General features: G+C 36.3%; 1 protein-coding gene across 5 annotated transcripts; it reads left to right on the forward strand.

Annotated features, from left to right (window-relative positions):
• The first annotated feature begins 2,397 nt into the window (after nucleotides 1–2,397).
• Nucleotides 2,398–6,632, forward strand: LOC127428434 (flavin reductase (NADPH)-like). 5 transcript variants are annotated; one of them, XM_051676804.1, is made up of 5 exons: nucleotides 2,398–2,500; nucleotides 2,998–3,162; nucleotides 5,361–5,562; nucleotides 5,679–5,843; nucleotides 6,033–6,632. In XM_051676804.1, exons 2-5 carry the CDS (start codon nucleotides 3,028–3,030, stop codon nucleotides 6,188–6,190), a joined length of 660 nt encoding a protein of 219 aa, XP_051532764.1. In that variant the 5' UTR covers nucleotides 2,398–2,500; nucleotides 2,998–3,027; the 3' UTR covers nucleotides 6,191–6,632. The 5 variants fall into 5 exon arrangements, with proteins under 5 accessions (XP_051532764.1, XP_051532772.1, XP_051532791.1 ...); XM_051676812.1 differs by having other exon boundaries at nucleotides 2,402–2,500; nucleotides 3,001–3,162; XM_051676831.1 differs by having other exon boundaries at nucleotides 2,417–2,527; nucleotides 3,001–3,162.
• The last annotated feature ends 13,751 nt before the right edge of the window (nucleotides 6,633–20,383 follow it).

Genomic DNA, 20,383 nt, shown 5'->3' on the forward strand with positions numbered 1-20,383 from the left:
AACTGCAATACAGTTCGCGGTTGTGAAATCAATCCAACCAACCTGAAAACCAACCTCTGTTTAAAAAACAAACAAACATTAGCCTAGCGAGAGAAATAGACTTAATTTCTAACATTCATTTTGTGACAAATAATTGCCTCAATGTGCGATTAGTTATCGCACAATAAAAACTATAAGACATTTTCATTAATCAAACATGTCGCGTGACTTTTCAGTCATGAAAAAGATTTCAAATAGTAATAAATAAATAAATTAATTAAAATGAATAATTTTACAACTTAACCATTTATTAAGTAAAATCATTTAAGGCTGGAATCGATTCCAAAAAGAATCGATTCCTCGATTCTGAGGCGTTGGGAATCGAGAATCGATTCGAAACGTTGGAATCGACTCCAAAGCTGGAGACGATTCCTTCCGGTGAAACCGGTTGATATTTTCGGACTGTGTTTATTTCCTCGACCACTGAAATACTACAGATTTTAGAAGCCTAACAGCACTAATATAATTTACAATATGATTATAAAATGACTGGATCTTAACGATCATCAATCTGACTCCGAGTCAAATCCGCTCCGTTTGTTGATATGAAGTAATCACACAAGCCTTTCAACACATCTGCTTTCCAGATCTGGATAGTCGGCCGGTATTTTACTTTGGATTAAACTAATAATAAAGTAACATGCCAAATTTGTGACAGTAAATTGGCACACAGTAATAACTTCCCCGATGTTACAACACAAGTCTACAACAAGATGGCAGAGCTGAGTCAGCTTCCGAGTTCACATCAATAAATCTGTATGTTAAAGTTTAAATGATAAATGTGCTGCACTTATTAAAGCGAGAATCTAACGCTTCTATACTCGTTCTCGACATTTTACAGTGTTTAAAACCTTTTGCATATATTTACTTTTTATTATCCTACATTTTATTTATAAAAAATTATTAATAATTCAAAAACAAAAATATTAAATACACATTAAAATGTGTGTGTGTGTGTGTGTGTGTGTGTGTGTGTGTATATATATATATATATATATATATATATATATATATATATATATATATACTAATATATATATATATATATATATATATATATATATATATATATATATATATATATTAATTTATTTTTGTATAAACCAGTACAACAATGGATTTTTTAATAAAACTTAAATGTATTGTTTGGACATTTTATTCAGTGTACAAAATGTAGTGGACAATTACTGTACATTATAATATAAATGTGAACATTAACTGAAGCTTCTGACCCGTATATACCATATGTACTGTATATAAGTATACACTGAATTTGTTAATTGCCAAACCTTGTCCCCTTCATCTGCTACACCACTTCTATGACGTTTACAGTTTTTTATGCATTATTTTTTTTTTTCTCTCTTTTTGATTTCTTGGGTCAAGCATTAGTGCTAGGCCTTATAAGTGTGCAATATTTGAAGCAAAATAAGTAATACTTTTAATAATTTTAAAACAATGTTTGTCCCTTGATTTCAAGTCATTTGTGTTATCAATGTTAAAACTTTAATTTTAAAATAACAAAAAGTTGTGGAAAAGAACTTCCAAGGTCAAAGTTCAGAGGAGGAAGAGGCTGCTTATATGTGCATATAGTTATTCTCTCATGTTGAATAAGTTATTAATTTACATCTTAACTGTAATTTGTTTTCACATGGTTCATTTAAATGTCATTGGTGTTACATTGTTTAATGTAAAAAAATAACAAATAAGTAACAAAAAAAAAAAAAAAATGATATAATGGGGTGATTTATTGATTTAAGTCTGATCAGTGGTGTGTGTTTTATGATGCTTTGACACCATCTAAGAATATTCCTCTTTTAAGAGAATTTGTCACTGGTGTTATCATCATTGATGTTACAACACTTGCTTCAGTCATGAAACAAAATTAAATAAAAAATAAAATAAAATAAAGAACAACAGTCAAGCTGTCCTTTATGATTAAAAATAATGTGATGTTAACATTTTTTTATCTTCAGCTTTTACAGGTGAAACTGAACTGAATTGAAAATTTCAAAATTTTTTAAGCTGGAATTTCTATTTTTTTAAATGACCCAATTTTGTCTTTTGCTTTGTATGGAAAAAAATTATGGCGTCTTAGATATCACCATAGAAATCAGTGCACAGTATACGGTTATTATAAATCATATTATATATATATATATATATATATATATATATATATATATATATATATATATATATAAAATAAAAAGGTAGGATAATAGACGAATGGAATTTTTATTGCAATACCCAAACCCAAGACTACTTTTTAAATGTTTTGAGTAATTCCGCACCTGCATCTAAAACAGGACAGGACTCTGCTTAGAATACTCCCATGGCGCATGCGCACTCGAGAGAAGAAAAAAAATTACACAAGTAACCAACAACAGCCTTGACAGCAGGGAGCGCCTCACATGTGTGTTTACAGTTGCGTTGTCATTGCATTATCAGGAGCGATTTTGGAGTGAGTGTGAAGTCGGTGTTGTTGTTGGTAATGTAATTATTGATGATATGTTTTACGATACTAGATGCACTAACACCAGTTATCGTTACGGACACTGCTTGCACACCAAGAACTGTGCAGATCAGCGCGTTTATTGAGTGCAATCGGATGACAATAAGAGTTATGTCAGTGGCGTTTGTTGCTTTGAGCATTGACGATAGGTAGAACAGTTTAATACTTCAAGTAGTGTTGCATTTGGTAATGTTCCAAATTCTTAAACACAAAAAATATTATATAGGCTATTAAACACGTTTCCAGTGTCTGTCCGTAGAGCCATATGTTGTTGCGTAATTGTATATTTTAATCTTATACCATTTATTTCCTGGTAAGTAGCTTATATAACGAACAGCGTAGTTCAAACAAAGTTAGTTTTAGTTTTGGACTTCTTAAGACACCAGAGAGTGTTTAAGCGGGTGTGTGTAGCGACTGTAAGTATTTTGCTCTTCTTATCTTTTCAGCAGGAATAAGACGTTTTGTCCTGTTTAAACATGAAGATTGCTGTGCTTGGCGCGACGGGTCAAACTGGGCAGCAGCTGGTAAATCAAGCTCTTCAGCAAGGACACACTGTCACAGCTATTGTCAGGAACCCTGCAAAACTCACTGTAACACATGAGTGCCTCAAGGTAAATATTGGTATGACAAATTAATTTCAAAACTTTCTTACTGTTATTCCAATTTAACAGCACAATAAAATGACAAATTGTGTTAATATTGTTCAAGAATTCATAGGTGTAGTTGGGAGTGAACAGAAGAGCCACAATGATACCCATTTAATTTGCCATGTCAGAACCTTCACTAAACCGAACCTTTCTTGTCTTATAGAGTGTTACATATACAGTGGCATACACAGTCTTCATCAAATTCACAAGTATAGTCAAGTATATAACACAATGTGCTCAAGCTAACAACACACACACATCTATAATCTTTCATGTCTTTATGGAACACATCCCATTAAACATTTAAAGTGCTGTAAGTAAACACTTAGATTTAATAACCTCAATCAAGTGTTTCCGGTAGCTAAGGATTAGATCTGCACAACGTTCAGAATGAATTTGGACCATTCTTCCTTACAGAACTGCTTCAGCTCAGACATATTCTTAGGATGTTTGATGTGAACAGCTCTCTTGAGGTCATTCCACAGCATCTCTATTGGGTTAAGGTCTGGGTTCTGACTGGGCCACTCCAAGGTGGAAGCGATTCTGTAGTGGAATTACTTCGATGTTTAGGGTCATTGTCCTGCTGCATCACCCAACTTCTACTGAGATTCAGCTGGCGCAGATGTTTTTGTTGGAAAGCAGCGGCTTCCTACGTGGTGTCCTGCCATTGACACCATGTCTGTTTAATGTTTTCTGTATAGTAGACTCGCGAACATAGATGTTAACAAGTTCCAATGATTCCTTCAAGTCTTTAGCTGTCACTCTAGGGTTCTTTTTTTAACCTCATTGGGCATTCTGCTGTGTGCCCTTTGAGTCAACTTGGCTGGACGGCCACTTCTAGGGAGAGTAGCCACAGTACTAAATCATCTCTATTTATAGAAAATTAGTCTAACTGTGGACAGATGAATATCTAAGATTTTTCAGATATTTTTTTTAACCCTTTCTAGCTTTGTGCAAAGCAACAATTCTTGATCGTAGATCTTTTGAGATATTTTTTGTGGGATGGTCCACATCAGCAGATGATTCTTGTGAATAGCAAACTCAAAATGTTTGAGTGCTTTTTATAAGTCAAAATAGCTCTAATCCACACCTCCAATCTCGTCTCATTAACTGGATGCCAGGTTTGGCAACTCCTGACTCTAATTATCTTTTGTTGACATCATTGGGCTAGGGGTTCAAATACTTTTTCCAGCCTACACTGTGAATGTTTGAATTATGTATTCAGTATGTTAAAGAACAATACAATAATTTGTATGTTATTAGTTAAAACAGATTGTGTTTATTTATTATTGTAACTTAGATGAAAATCAAAACAGATTTTAAGACAAAATTATACAGAAATGCAGGTAATATCAAAGGGTTCACATACTTTTAAGTTTGAGTAGAATAGTTTGACCTGTTTATTTGCTGTTATAGAGTCTAGAGGGTTCAAAGGTATTTAAGGTTATACAGAAAAGAAAGTAATGTGTTCTATCCTATGCTTAAATCAAATATTAAATCATTTTTCTATAGTATTGAAAAATGTTATTATTTAAGCTATTCAGTTAATACATGACTTGTGTTACACATACATTATAGATAAATAAGACTGGCATATGCACATTTATCGTAAATTCATGGGGGATGGCTCCCCCAGCTTCTCATGGCTTTTTTTCCTTATGGAACTTTTTACTTGCCACAGTCACTTTTGGCTTGCTCACTGGAGGCTTAAAGACTTTAAACAATTTGCGATGTGAAAACCACAATACAAATAAAAATGTGCAGATTTCAGTTTACTTGTTGACTGAAATCTACACTCTGGAAATATGTTGAGAAAACTATTTAGTGTAGAGAAGGAATAAAAAGTTCATTAAGATCTATAGGTGAAAAGGTCAACTTTTTAATGCATATATTGTATGCATGTACAGTCTTCATTTTATTTGGTAGAAGAACAGCATTAAACCAAAATGGATCATGTTTCTAGTTGAGCTTGTATCCACTGAACAGGACAGACAGCTGGAAATTTAGCATAACAGTCACAAGGATGGCATAAAATTAGATTGTGTCTCCTTAATGGGTTGATATCATCACATGATTTATTTTATTTCTTTTTTCTGGACAATTGTGACCAGCAAGCAACCTCATCATCATTTATTGTGTAACTGTATACATTCATGTGATAGGTGGTTGAAGGAGACATTTTCTCAGAAGATAGCCTGAAACCGCACTTCAAAGGTCAGGATGCTGTGATGTCCTGTCTTGGCTTTCCGATCTCATTTTTTTATGGAGTCACTGGCTATACCCAGTCTATGACGGCAGCAATAAATGCAATGCGTGATGTCAAAGTTAATCGAATCATCACCATGACATCATGGTACACTGACCGTAAGTGCAATTTTTGGTTTTATAGGGGCATAAAACTGAAGGTTTTTAACCTGAAGGTATAATTGGTGTTGTCATTTGTCTGATATAGTAATCGGATTGCTATGGCACTTTTACAGCTAATTCAGGCACCAATTCTTCCGTTTTTATCCGCTTCATGTTGCTTCCGATGATCAGAAGTGTTCTAAACAACATGTATGAAATGGAAAATGTTCTTAAGCAGACTGAGGACATCAACTGGACTGTTGTCAGGCCCCCTGGTCTCAAGAATACACAAACAACAGGTGGGCTTCATGACTAAAACAGATTTTGTGATGTATGAAGCATAATCTCGATTTACTACATTTGTGCACTTTCTTTAATGGAGCAAAGTCATTACATTTTCATAATTTTCACAACTTGTATGACATTTACAAGGTAATTTTGTATTTTTGTACCTAAATTTGTGGAATTATTTCTCTTTGTCGTCAAAGCCAATGAGTTCCTAACTCACGAAGGTTATTATGTCCCGGATGAAAATGGTCTTCCAATTGGCCAGTCTGTGTCAAGAGGAGATGTGGCTCGTTTCATGCTCTCTCTTCTAAACAACAATGCTTGGATGAAGAAAGCTGTCGCTATCATCACCAAATGAATTTGCACTACACTATATTATTACATTTATAACACTTCCCAAAGAGCTCCCATTTGTTTAATGGGTAAAACCTGTGCATTTTATACTTGTTCAGCTGCTCTGTCTTTGTGTCACAAATAACTGCTAAAAGTCAAAGAGTTTAAGACTAGCTAATAATATACTCTTTGTTTTTCCTAGATAATAAAAATTTGTCTTTTTTATCACTTAATTGCAGAATGAAGTGTACATACGAATATACCATGCATTTAACAAACAGGAATAAGTATTCTGCTGTATTTTATAATGATCACATATAGCTAATCAGATAAATAAAAGTGAATGGAGCCTGTACACAGAAAATAGAACATTTTGCTCTTGTCTACACACAAGTTTACACTGTTGATGTGAAAAATGTGAAATTCTACAAAATTACAGGCCAAATAAAGTGTCTACAGAATATTTACATTTTTGAATGGGATTTTAATGATTTTGTTATATATTCATATCCAAGAGAGGTTGAAAAAATTTCAAGAAGTGTAATTCTGACAAAATAACTAATGGCAATAAATCTATTGAGGAGGACATCTGTATTTAAATTTTTGGTGAACTATCCCTTCAATATTTTTCAGTGTAGTTGCAATAACACCAGGATGTATTCCATTCCCACTTATACATCTACTGTAGGTGGAACCGTGATGAGATGTTCTGACTTAATGAATGGGAGGATTTTCTTTTGGTTAAAGTAGTGCATTATTCCACTAACCTGAAAAAGAAATACTGTAGGAGAACCATTATACAGTGGGATCAGATGGTAATACCATTGTACTTTGATATTTAGCATTGTATACTGAATTACTTTAATATTCATGTGCCATAGTAATTTCACAGTATCCCACAGAATATCATACTTCCATATCACATGTCCAAAATTTAGTTTATTTTAAACGCATATATGGATTCCAAAAAGGACTGGAACTGTTCTAAGGGCACTTTGCGACCTATTTACGGTCCTGAACAGAGTATGTGAGGAGTGGAGCGGAAACAATTTCCCCTCCGCGTTCAAAGCATTCTTTAATCGCTCCAACTCCACTCCGGGTTGTCAATTTCCCGCTCCGCGCTCCTGGATTAGAGAAACCCCGCTCCGTGTTCACTCCATGGTTAAATTAGCGCCTAACTACCTCTCCACTGTAAAGTTATTTCAGTATGCTTTTTAATATCACAACCTTCCATGCAGAAGGTGTATTAAATGAAATAAATAAATTCACTATACTAGAAGAAAAGCTACAATGTGCTTTATTAGAACACTAACAGTAGCCCAAGACTAAATTAAATAATTTTATAGCTTACTTTTGAAACATATAGGCAGCATTCTCTGGGTTTGATCAATTAAATACATTTCTAGATGAAAAAAAAAAACAAAAACATTAAATATATATATATATAAATTACTAAAACAAAAACAAAACATTAAATTAAATCAAATTACCAAAAAATAAATAAATAAATAAATAAACATTATTAGCCCTGTGTTATTGCCTATAATTATTGCCTATTATTTTCTGTTATTGCACTTCTTTTAATTAACCTTGCCCTATAACTCTGTGAACGAAAAAAAAAAAATACATTCTCAGAATGTTCTACACTGTTTTAATCAAAACTAGATAAGACTGTCAAAACTATACAGGTGCATCTCAATAAATTAGAATATCGTGGAAAAGTTCATTTATTTCAGTAATTCAACTCAAATTGTGAAACTCGTGTATTAAATAAATTCAATGCACACAGACTGAAGTAGTTTAAGTCTTTGGTTCTTTTAATTGTGATGATTTTGGCTCACATTTAACAAAAACCCACCAATTCACTATCTCAAAAAATTAGAATACATCATAAGACCAATAAAAAAAACATTTTTAGTGAATTGTTGGCCTTCTGGAAAGTATGTTCATTTACTGTATATGTACTCAATACTTGGTAGGGGCTCCTTTTGCTTTAATTACTGCCTCAATTCGGCGTGGCATGGAGGTGATCAGTTTGTGGCACTGCTGAGGTGGTATGGAAGCCCAGGTTTCTTTGACAGTGGCCTTCAGCTCATCTGCATTTTTTGGTCTCTTGTTTCTCATTTTCCTCTTGACAATACCCCATAGATTCTCTATGGGGTTCAGGTCTGGTGAGTTTACTGGCCAGTCAAGCACACCAACACCATGGTCATTTAACCAACTTTTGGTGCTTTTGGCAGTGTGGGCAGGTGCCAAATCCTGCTGGAAAATGAAATCAGCATCTTTAAAAAGCTGGTCAGCAGAAGGAAGCATGAAGTGCTCCAAAATTTCTTGGTAAACGGGTGCAGTGACTTTGGTTTTCAAAAAACACAATGGACCAACACCAGCAGATGACATTGCACCCCAAATCATCACAGACTGTGGAAACTTAACACTGGACTTCAAGCAACTTGGGCTATGAGCTTCTCCACCCTTCCTCCAGACTCTAGGACCTTGGTTTCCAAATGAAATACAAAACTTGCTCTCATCTGAAAAGAGGACTTTGGACCACTGGGCAACAGTCCAGTTCTTCTTCTCCTTAGCCCAGGTAAGACGCCTTTGACGTTGTCTGTGGATCAGGAGTGGCTTAACAAGAGGAATACGACAACTGTAGCCAAATTCCTTGACATGTCTGTGTGTGGTGGCTCTTGATGCCTTGACCCCAGCCTCAGTCCATTCCTTGTGAAGTTCACCCAAATTCTTGAATCGATTTTGCTTGACAATCATAAGGCTGCAGTTCTCTCGGTTGGTTGTGCATCTTTTTCTTCCACACTTTTTCCTTCCACTCAACTTTCTGTTAACATGCTTGGATACAGCACTCTGTGAACAGCCAGCTTCTTTGGCAATGAATGTTTGTGGCTTACCCTCCTTGTGAAGGGTGTCAATGATTGGCTTCTGGACAACTGTCAGATCAGCAGTCTTCCCCATGATTGTGTAGCCTAGTGAACCAAACTGAGAGACCATTTTGAAGGCTCAGGAAACCTTTGCAGGTGTTTTGAGTTGATTAGCTGATTGGCATGTCACCATATTCTAATTTTTTGAGATAGTGAATTGGTGGGTTTTTGTTAAATGTGAGCTAAAATCATCACAATTAAAAGAACCAAAGACTTAAACTACTTCAGTCTGTGTGCATTGAATTTATTTAATACATGAGTTTCACAATTTGAGTTGAATTACTGAAATAAATGAACTTTTCCATGACATTCTAATTTATTGAGATGCACCTGTATGTCTAATGCAGAGTTCACTTTTAGAAATAAACTCAGCAAAAAAAGAAATGGCCTCTCACTTTCAACTGCTTTTATTTTCAGCAAACTTAACGTGTAAATATTTGTATGAACATAGTGGTGGCTCAGCGGTTAAGGCTCTGGGTTACTGCTCAGAAGGTTGGGGGTTCAAGCCCCAGCACACCCAGATGCAAACTGTTGGGCCCTTGATCCTATCTGCTCCAGGGGTGCTGTATCCCTGCACTCTGACCCCAGCTTGGCTGAGATATGTGAAAAAAAGATTTTCACTGTATATGCAAATGTGTGATTAAATAAGTATCATTATAAATTTATTATTATAATTATAAAAAGATTCAACAACTAAGACATAAACTGAACAAGTTTCACAGAAATGTGACTAATAGAAATGGAATAATGTGTCCCTGAACAAAGGGGGGGTCAAAATCAAAATAACACTCAGTATCTGGTGTGGCCACCAGCTGCATTAAGTACTGCAGTGCATCTCCTCTTCATGGACTGCTCCAGTTCTTGCTGTGAGATGTTACCCCACTCATCCACCAAGGCACTTGCAAGTTCCCGGACATTTCTGGGGGGAATGGCCCTAGCCCTCACCCTCTGATCCAACAGGTCCCAGACGTGCTCAATGGGATTGAGACCCGGGCTTTTCACTGGCCATGGCAGAACACTGACATTCCTGTCTTGCAGGAAATCACGAGCAGTATGGCTGGTGGCATTGTCATGCTGGAGGGTCATGTCAGGATGAGCCTGCAGGACGGGTACCACATGAGGGAGGAGGATGTTGATGTCCGATGATGCTGTGACACACCGCCCCAGACCATGACGGACCCTCCACCTCCAAATCGATCACACTCCAGAGGACAGGACTCGGTGTAACGCTTATTCCTTCGCGAGTCTGACCATCACCCCTGGTGAGGCAAAACCACGACTCATCAGCGAAGAGCACTTTTTGCCAGTCCTGTCTGGTCCAGCGAAGGTGGGTTTGTGCTCATAGGCGACGTTGTTGCTGGTGATGTCTGGTAAGGACCTGCCTTACAACAGGCCTACAAGCCCTCAGTCCAGCCTCTCTCAGCCTATTGCAGACAGTCTGAGCACTGATGGAGGGATTGTGCATTCCTGGTGTAACTCGGGCAGTTGTTGTTGCCATCCTGTACCTGTCCCGCAGGTGTGATATTCAGATGTACCGATCCTGTGCAGGTGTTGTTACACGTGGTCTGCCACTGCAAGGACGATCAGCTGTGATTTCTTTTACCATTATGATTTAAAAACAACAACTATGTGATAATAAATGGCTTCATATGATCACTATCCTTAAATAAAAGACAGTTTATTTGCATGATCAGTCATATTTTCAAAATCAATGCCAAAATTTCACAATTTCTGCCAGGGTATGCAAACTTTTGAGCACAACTGTAGATGAACCTGTATTTTGAATAAAGTGGGCAAAAAAATAATAATAATTGTATTGACAAACAATCCATAGCTTTTAGTTTTTATTCTTTAAATGTTCTGTTCAATTACTGCTAAATTATTATCTTTGCTCAATTGCCTCATTAAGATTGTTTATATATATATCTTTTGCTCCCCAGCTAAAAAGATCCTTTCCTACAAGGGCTTCTTTGTTCCAGCCACTAATGGAGGACCTATTGAGCACCATGCTATAGCAAGAGGAGATGTGGCTCGATTTATACAGTTACATCTCAACACCAATGACTGGCTCAGAAAAGGAGCTGCTATCACAACAAGGTGAGGCACAACCGTAAATAGTCACAGATATTTAATAGAAATATTCAGCATTGTGCTTGTTGAAAATCCTTTGTCATAGAAAAAAAGGATTTCTATGTTTCCTTTCTGCTCACATTAATATGAACTTAATAGGGGCTGTGGTTATCATTGCATCCATTTTATGTCACCAGATATGTGGTGAATATGAGCTGTTCAGTGCTGGTTGCTTGTTCTTAAAGTGTGTGATTTAAGCTGTCCTTTGGGAAGAGTAAAATACCTTTGTTATACAACAGTTGTGAACTGAATATTGTATGACCACATGAGCGCAGCATTGCACTGTTCTCAAAAAAACGTTGTGCTATTGAAGGGCTGCTGTGTCTGAGTCCCTAATCTGTAAGACATATCCTACATTAAGTGTCATCATCTGATAATCTGACAGTTGCCCAATAAAATAATAGCTTTCTATTGTAGGAGTGAGTTAGTCTTAAGACTGAGGGGTCAACAGAGGGGGAGTTTTTCAGTGAATAACGACTTAAGTTTGTGCCTGTTCCTCAAACCAAGCCATTATATCAGAGCACATGCCATACAGACTTTTGCAGCTTGATAGTAAAAACCACTGTCCATTTTTATTGTATGAAACAGAGCAGCCTGGACACTCTGCTGTAGATCTCCTTTTGTGTTTCACAGAAGAAAAATAAAACATACAGGTTTGGATCATCATCATTGAGGGTGAGTAAATTATGACAGAAATTTTTACATTTGTGTGAAGTAGGCTTTTAGAATTCACCCAAATATGTATGTGGTAATTGGGTCTAAATGAATGGGTCAAATGTCCAAGGATAGTAATTTTTAGGGTCAAGGTTTTTAAACCAGTCAGTCAATGTTGCATGAGTTAAAAAAAAAAAAAAAAAAATCAGCTGACTTTCCTGAGGGAAAGCTCCTGGCACAGTTACTGAAACTGCTCTGCACAGACAGATGAAATGTGCAAGCTTTGGCTTAAAACATTGTTTTAATTTGCTTAAAGGCAGGCAAAGTCTGATTTACAATGTATCAGAGATACACAGAGATATAGTGAACGAAGATTATTTGGTTGATTTTTCACAGTTTGAGGGAAGGTTATGCAATTTAATTAATTAATGGCCTTCTTTGATTGAAAATGAACTGTAACTAGATTATGATCCTGAGGACTTTGTGTCTTTCACGGACAGAGATTGTTTCGTAGTCAGAAGAGCAATAACCACACTGTTGGTGTTACGAAAGAGGTTTTATGAAGTCAAATCAGAGTTTCCCACCCGTTTCTGGAAGCTTTGTATTGCCATATGAGCATCAGTCATGGTTTTCTAAATACTTCAGAGCTTAAGAGAGAAACCACTGGGAAAAGGCTGAATCATATTCTAAACTTTGGGACAAAACTGAATTGTACATTATTGATTGTTAAAGATAAATTTAAATCACAGATATTTTCTGATCAGACCTTATTCACACATTAGCGCCATCTTTGATTTTTGTTTGTTTGGATGGATGGATAAAAGCAGACTGTGTGTGTTCGTTTACATTATAATTTTTTGACAGTTGGACTTTGAATGATCCGCCTGAACAAATTTCATCAATGAGCACGTTTACATGTACACCAATACGCTGACCACTTCCAAAAATCAGCTTATTAACCCCCCCGATAAAGCAAGTAATCCGTGTTTACATGACATTTGAAATCGTGTTATTCTAGGCTTTTACATAAAACTGTGAATAGGCATGCACACAATGCGTGCATACATTGGATAAGCCGGTAAATGCACTGGTTAAAGTGTTTACATGCAAAGGCGAAATTGGCGTACTGAGCAAAAATCTGCCCCTATCGATCGGTTTATTCTTAAGCCGTTTATGACCTTAGACTGGTAAATAAACTCTGTTTAATGCATTCACATGACCAAACATGTTGTCGGCTGTAGAGCCGAGGAGGGCGGGGCCGGGCTGGAATGATGCACGCCCGGTCCCCAATCAGCCTGATGGGGTGCGCGAGGGATAAAGGCGGCCGGGGTCGACAGTTTGAGAGAGAGAGAATTGCAGGCAGCTGTACTGTGTGGTTTTTTGGTTGTGTGTTTTTGTTTAAGTTGTTTATTAAATTATTATTTATATTCTTAAGCCGGTTCTCGCCGCCTCCTTTCCACTGCACCCCCTTACATCGGCTTATTAAGCATAATCGTGTAAGAACGTTAATTTAGGGATGTGCATTTAAGCACTCAGTGTAAATCTATGGGATTTTTTGGATTTATTTAATTGCACTATTTGGGAGAACCGTAACTCCAATAAGTTCAAACTCAGTCTTTTGAACTCAGATCAAAAGACAAAGCACACTAAGGCAACTTACAAACTTTTGGGAGTGACAACTGCATTTAAATGCAGGAGTGAATCACCTAAATGTTTATTCCATGTATGTACAGAATACGAGTTACTCCTGCAGTTGCGATGATTGACATGTGATAGCAACGCTGCAGCGTCTCACACCTGTGTACAAGAATGATGAATGCCACCAGTTTAACCCATTTTGTGTTCGCTATTTTTGAGCAAAGAGATTATCCAGTAGAGACATATTATCATCGGGCTGTTTAGTTAACCGTTATCTACAGAATCTAAGTGTTTCATTTTTGGTAGTTATTCATGGGCTGTTAAACACTCGCATGCTCACTCTGTACTGTATGTACAGGGTTGGGGAGTAACAGAATACATATAATGGGATTACATATTTAAAATACAAAATATAAGTAACTGTATTCCACTACAGTTACAATTTAAATCATTTGGTAATTAGAATAGAGTTACATTCAAAAAGTATTTTGATTACTGAAGAGATTACTTTGCATTTTATTGTCATTTGTTTCATTTGATATTTAGTCCTTTCAGATGGAAAACATTTATACATATAAATGATGCGATCCAAAGTGCATTTGAACAGCGGTGAAACACTTTCTTATGATGTGTTACATTCAAACAAGCAGACAGAGAAGTACGTTTGAAGTAAGTTTGGAGCAGAAGAAATAGAAATAAACCTTGTGTAAATTGTCAGCTTTACACAAAGCTAAAATGCTATTTCTAGCCATTTTACATGCACATGTTACCAGGCACGATCTTATTGTTTTATCAAGAAAATTCACGTTGGATCATAATTTCTTTTTTTCTAGTAAGACCTTTGATATTAGGGCAAAAATCGTATTCTTGATAATAGTTTTTGTTTTGTTTTCCTGTAAAAATATCTACAAATCCTTAAAACAATTATTCATCTTGTTTTAGAAACAACACTGCATAAGATATTTAGGTTTTTCAGAGAATGTATTTTTAACATGTGTATTTTGTCTTACTTTACTGATAGAGTTTTTATAGTCAAAACAAGTGAAAAAATCTACCAGTGCTGAAGAAGTAATCCAAAGTATTTAGAATACGTTACTGACCTTGAGTAATCTAACAGAATACGTTACAAATTACATTTTACAGCATGTATTCTGTAATCTGTAGTGGAATACATTTCAAAAGTAACCCTCCCAACACTGCGTATGTATGGGTTATTCCGAGACTGCAGGGCTGATGAGAGAAACTACAGGTGAGAGAGACAGACTGGAAAGTATAAATTAAGGCATGTACCTAGACAGACACATCTCACAAGCACTATTGATCATGTCATTACAAATAGTTCTACACACTCTCACGGCGAAGTCGTAAGGATTCATATGACTTTTATACATTTGGCTAAATCGTATGATATTGTACGACTGCACTCATCGTTTCCATCTAATACGCGACAGTTACTTGCTTCTGTCACACACAACAGCTTCCTATCATGTTTACACACTCTACTGATCGGTTTGGTTTAGATAAATGGTTTGGGTAAGGGCCTATATTACATGCACGAAACTCACACTTACTTCCGCATTAGACATCCGGGCATTTGCACATGATAAAATCTTACAAATTTATACAAACGAACTTGTATGAAATGGCCAACTCGTAAAATATGTGAAAAAGTTTATGAGACTGGGTTGAATATTTTTTCAGTTTAGTTTTGTACACACTACATGGAATTTATGAATATGTGGTTGCCGCTACCTGAATTTTTCTTGAGTTAATTCGATTATAGAATGCGGTTGTAACTCCCGTAAATTTCAGAACTGTGTGTGTAAAGAACACTATTAAGCACTCATAGGTGAACTGACAAACGTAGCTGCAGTGTGTACGTGGCCTAAGACAAAACAGACTAAAGGTCTGTAGCAAGTTTGGTGGCTGTAGCTTGAAAGCTGTTGGAGTAATGTTTAATAATTTTGGTATTTGTTTAGGAATTTTGTGAGGAAAGCAGCCGCTCATACAGTTGAAGTCAGAAGTTTACATACACCTTAGTCAAATACATTTAAACTCAGTTTTTCACAATTCCTGACATTTAATTGTAGAAAATATTCCCTGTCTTAGGTCAGTTAGGATCACTACTTTATTTTAAGAATGTGAAATGTCAGAATAATAGTAGAGAGAATGATTTATTTCAGCTTTTATTTCTTTCATCACATTCCCAGTGGGTCAGAAGTTTACAAATACATTGATAGTATTTGGTAGCATTGCCTTTAAATTGTTTATTGGGTAGCCTTCCACAAGCTTCTCATAATAAGTTGCTGGAATTTTGGCCCATTCCTCCAGACAGAACTGGTGTAACTGAGTCAGGTTTGTAGGCCTCCTTGCTCTCACACGCTTTTTAAGTTCAGCCCACAAATTTTCTATCAGATTGAGGTCAGGGCTTTATGTTGGCCACTCCAGTACCTTGACTTTGTTGTCCTTAAGCCATTTTGCCACAGCTTTGGAGGTATGCTTGGGGTCAGTGTCCATTTGGAAGACCCATTTGCAACTGAGCTTTAACTTCCTGGCTGATGTCTTGAGATGTTGCTTCAATATATCCACATAATTTTCCTTCCTCATGATGGCATCTATTTTGTGAAGTGCACCAGTCCCTCCTGCAGCAAAGCACCCCCACAACATGATGCTGCCACCCCCATGCTTCACGGTTGGGATGGTGTTCTTCGGCTTGCAAGCCTCACCCTTTTTTCTCCAAACATAACGATGGTCATTATGGCCAAACAGTTCAATATTTGTTTCATTAGACCAGAGGAAATTTCTCCAAGAAGTAAGATCTTTGTCCCCATGTGCACTTGCAAACTGTAGTCTGGCTTTTTTATGGTGGTTTTGGAGCAGTGGCTTCCTCCTTGCTGAGCAGCCTTTCAGGTTATGTCGATATAGGACTTGTTTTACTGTGGATATAGATACTTGTCTACCTGTTTCCTCCAGCATCTTCACAAGGTCCTTTGCTGTTGTTCTGGGATTGATTTGCACTTTTCGCACCAAACTACGTTTATCTCTAGGAGACAGAATGCGTCTCCTTCCTGAGCGGTATGATGGCTGCATGGTCCCATGGTGTTTATACTTGGATACAATTGTTTGAACGGATGAACGTGGTACCTTCAGGTGTTTGGAAATTGCTCCCAAGGATGAACCAGACTTGTGGAGGTCCACAATTTCTTTTTCTGAGGTCTTGGCTGATTTCTTTTGATTTTCCCATGATGTCAAGCAAAGAGGCACTGAGTTTGAAGGTAGGCCTTAAAATACATCCACAGGTACACCTCCAATTGACTCCAATTAGACAATTAGCCTATCAGAAGCTTATTGGTTAATTGCCTAAAGGCTTGACATAATTTTCTGGAATTTTCCAAGCTGTTTAAAGGGACCGTTAACTTAGTGTAGGTAAACTTCTGACCCACTGGAATTGTGATATAGTCAATTAAAAGTGAAACAATCTGTCTGTAAACAATTGTTGGATAAATGTCTCGTGTCATGCACAAAGTATATGTCCTAAACGACTTGCCAAAACTATGGTTTGCTAAAATGAAATCTGTGGAGTGGTTAAAAAATTAGTTTTAATGACTTCAACCTAAGTGTATGTAAACTTCTGACTTCAACTGTATATGCTTGGGATATGATTGGCAGTCCTAGATGAACAAGCTCCTCCTGAACTTACGTTTGAAATTTGTCTCAAAACATTCTTAACATTTTAGGTCATCAAGACTTGAAAGAAATGTGTCACATTCATAGGCGCCATTTATGGGTGGGACATGTTAGGTTTTGGCAGAAGAACCCAACTGCAGAAAAAACCAAATGCAGACGGTCTACAGTTCAAAAGAAAATCTTTAATAAAAAAAAAAAATGAAACCAAAACTGGGCGTGAAACATAAAAAAGCTCAGACAAAAGCATAGAAAACAAAACTACCCATGAGAATAGGCAAAAAAACAAAAAATTAGACAAACTGGCAAAATAAACAAAGACCAAACCTAACCAACAAGGAAACATGGCAGATCTGTAGAGACGAGAACGGAGAACAGGCAAGTAAACAGATAACGAGGAAAACAAAGGACAAGAACAGAACAAGCAGGGCAGAGAACACGATAGACAACATAGCAAAAAAAACAAAAAAAAACAAAACAAAATAACATGAGTGTCAGGATACTGCCATTAAAGAGAAAATCAAGCCGCAATGTCCCCACCACTTTTTGCCTTTGCCAATTTTGTCCCCACCAATTTTTGAAATAGCTTTCATCAGGTAAGTGTCAAATGCAGAAGAACATCTCAAGTTCTTGATCGAGAGTTATTATAAGTGGTGATACTGGCACTGGAATAGATTTTTTTATAATAAACCTTTTCCTGAACGTGGAAGTTTTACACGATTCATAATGGATGCTTGTTTTCTTTTAACGGTCTTCAGTGTTTTCATATGCATCAACATATACTCTTGGTGAATAATGTAATGATTAGCATATTACATTTGTAATAAATATTGTCCAAAAAAAAAAAAAAAGCATGTGGCTCCATAGTGCTGATATTTAAGAGAGTAGTTTTTTGACAGTGCCTCATTTAAGAAGTGGGTGCATGACATGAAGCTACTGAACCTAAGTTGAGCCTGAACTAATCTTTACTCCAACTAACACTTAAAATGGTTGTTGTTCTCCATCTGGAATGCTCGTTTTGGTAGATTCTTATGGAGACGATAATTAGAAAACAGTCCAGCGGCAATTAGGATTATCATGGTGCTGCTTTGTGTGTGTTACTATAATGATGATATCTCTAAATAATGGTTTGAAAGAAATTACAGTTGGTCTTTCTATTCTTAACAAATTCAACACCTGTTGCACTGCGAGTCCTTAATACCTATTTCACATGCTAATAATGTCTAATAAGCCGACATAATGTGAAGGAAAACAATATTTTTGAGGAATTTCAGTCAGGTTTTTAGAGAAAACCACAGTAAAAAACTGCCCTTCTTAGGGTTACCAATGACTTATTGATAGCGGAGGATTTTAGTGTTGCTTGATTTAACTGTGGCATTTGATACAGTTGATCATTCAGTTTTAATTGATATATTGAAGAGATGGGTGGGAATATCTGGGGTGGCTTTATATTGTTTGCTTCCTACTTATCAAATAGGACATTTGTAATGTCTTTTGAAGATGAGATTTCCTCCTCTTCAACAATAAATTGTGGTGTTCCGCAACGATCCCTGTTACGGCCAATTTTGTTTTCTCTATACAGTAGGTTACCGCTTGATTCTGTGATTTGAAAATACAACATAAATTTTCATTGCTATGCAGATGACCTACAGTTGTATTTGTCATTAAATCCCAATGATCTCACTAATTTAAATGTTCTTCAAGCGTGTGTAGCAGATATAAAAAAATTGCATGGCATGTATTTTTCTGCAATTAAATACTGATAAGACACAGGTTGTTATAATCGGTCATGGTTTAAAAAAAAAATAAGTCAGATTGAGTTAGCACTTAATCAGGTACTCCCAAATATTAAGCAGGTGGTGAAAAATTTGGGCATTTATTTTGACACAAATTTTACAAAATTATATCTCGTCAGGAAGTTAGTTCAGTCTTGTTTTTATCAGTTAAGGAACATTTCCAAGGTGAGATATGTTTGGAGTTTTAGGGGTACAAAGAAACTTATTCATGCTTTTATTTAGTCTCACCTATAATGCCCTGTTTTCAACTTTAAATCAACACACTTTAGCATGGTTACAATCAATGCAAAATGCAGCAACTAGACTTTTGACACAAACTAGGTCTTTCAGTCATATTACTCCATTTCTACTTTCTTTGCATTTGGTTACCAGTTAATTTTAGGGTTGATTTTAAGATTTTTATTAACTTAATATAAAGCATTACATGGTTTGGTGCCAGATTATTTAGCAGAACTTTTAAGACCTTACGAAACAGTTAGACCTCTTAGATCTTTTTGTCGTGAACTGTTGGCTGTTCCAAGATCCAGATACAAAACAAAAGGTGATAGAGTGTTTTGTAGTGAAGGCCCCACGATAATGGAACAGCCTGCCCTGGGATATTAGATCTGCTGAATCCGTGTCTTTTTTAAAGTCTCATTTAAAAACTAATTTGTATAGACTTGCTTTTACCACTATGTGAATTTTGTTTTACCTTGTGTTTTACTGAGTATGATCTGATTTTATGTTTTGTGAAGCACTTTGAGCTAAATTGCTAAAAAAATATATAAATATAAAGTTATTTTTATTATTATTATTTATCCATCGCCCCTTACTTTCCTCAGAAGAAACATGCTCTGGAGGGCCTGATAACAAAAAGCACAACAGCCCAGCCATACCTAAACTCAAGCCATTAGAGCTTCCTGCGATCTGCCAGGCCTAGCTACAACCTCAATGCTTGTTGTATGTTTTGAACCAAACACATTGATTCTCACACCCTCATTTTGTCATGCTAGCATACCATCTCGACCTCTTCAGATGCCACCAGCCCACAGAGTAAACTTGTGCTAAATATTCAACTGCATCAGGCCCGAGCCTTTGCCGTTCATCAGAAGGGAAAATAGATTATGGACTCCCTAACTCTACTTGAGATACTGAATATAACTCTTTTTTCCCCCTTTTAGACATTTATGGTCAGTACCGTTTTTTGAGTAATTATTTCATCAGGTCAGCCTAAGGAGGATGTGCCTTTGATCTTAAGGTCCTTTCATGCCTTTGACGTCACATCCCAGCTACTAAAAGAACACGGTTGTGGTCTCAGTAATGTTACTGTAAGGTTAGGGTTAGGTTTAGGAGTATATTAAAATGATTACTACTCAAATGTTTCTGAAAATTGAATGCAGTGTG

The sequence above is a fragment of the Myxocyprinus asiaticus genome, chromosome 3, assembly GCF_019703515.2.
Source record: "Myxocyprinus asiaticus isolate MX2 ecotype Aquarium Trade chromosome 3, UBuf_Myxa_2, whole genome shotgun sequence".
In the NCBI taxonomy this organism is placed as follows: Eukaryota; Metazoa; Chordata; class Actinopteri; order Cypriniformes; family Catostomidae; genus Myxocyprinus; species Myxocyprinus asiaticus.

Excerpts from the sequence above, each read along its gene's own strand:
- LOC127428434 (XM_051676804.1), top strand. The coding sequence starts at position 3,028 with ATGAAGATTGCTGTGCTTGGCGCGACGGGTCAAACTGGGCAGCAGCTG. Across the intron at positions 3,163-5,360 it reads TAACACATGAGTGCCTCAAG|GTGGTTGAAGGAGACATTTT; the intron begins GTAAATATTGGT and ends TTCATGTGATAG. Across the intron at positions 5,563-5,678 it reads GACATCATGGTACACTGACC|CTAATTCAGGCACCAATTCT; the intron begins GTAAGTGCAATT and ends GCACTTTTACAG.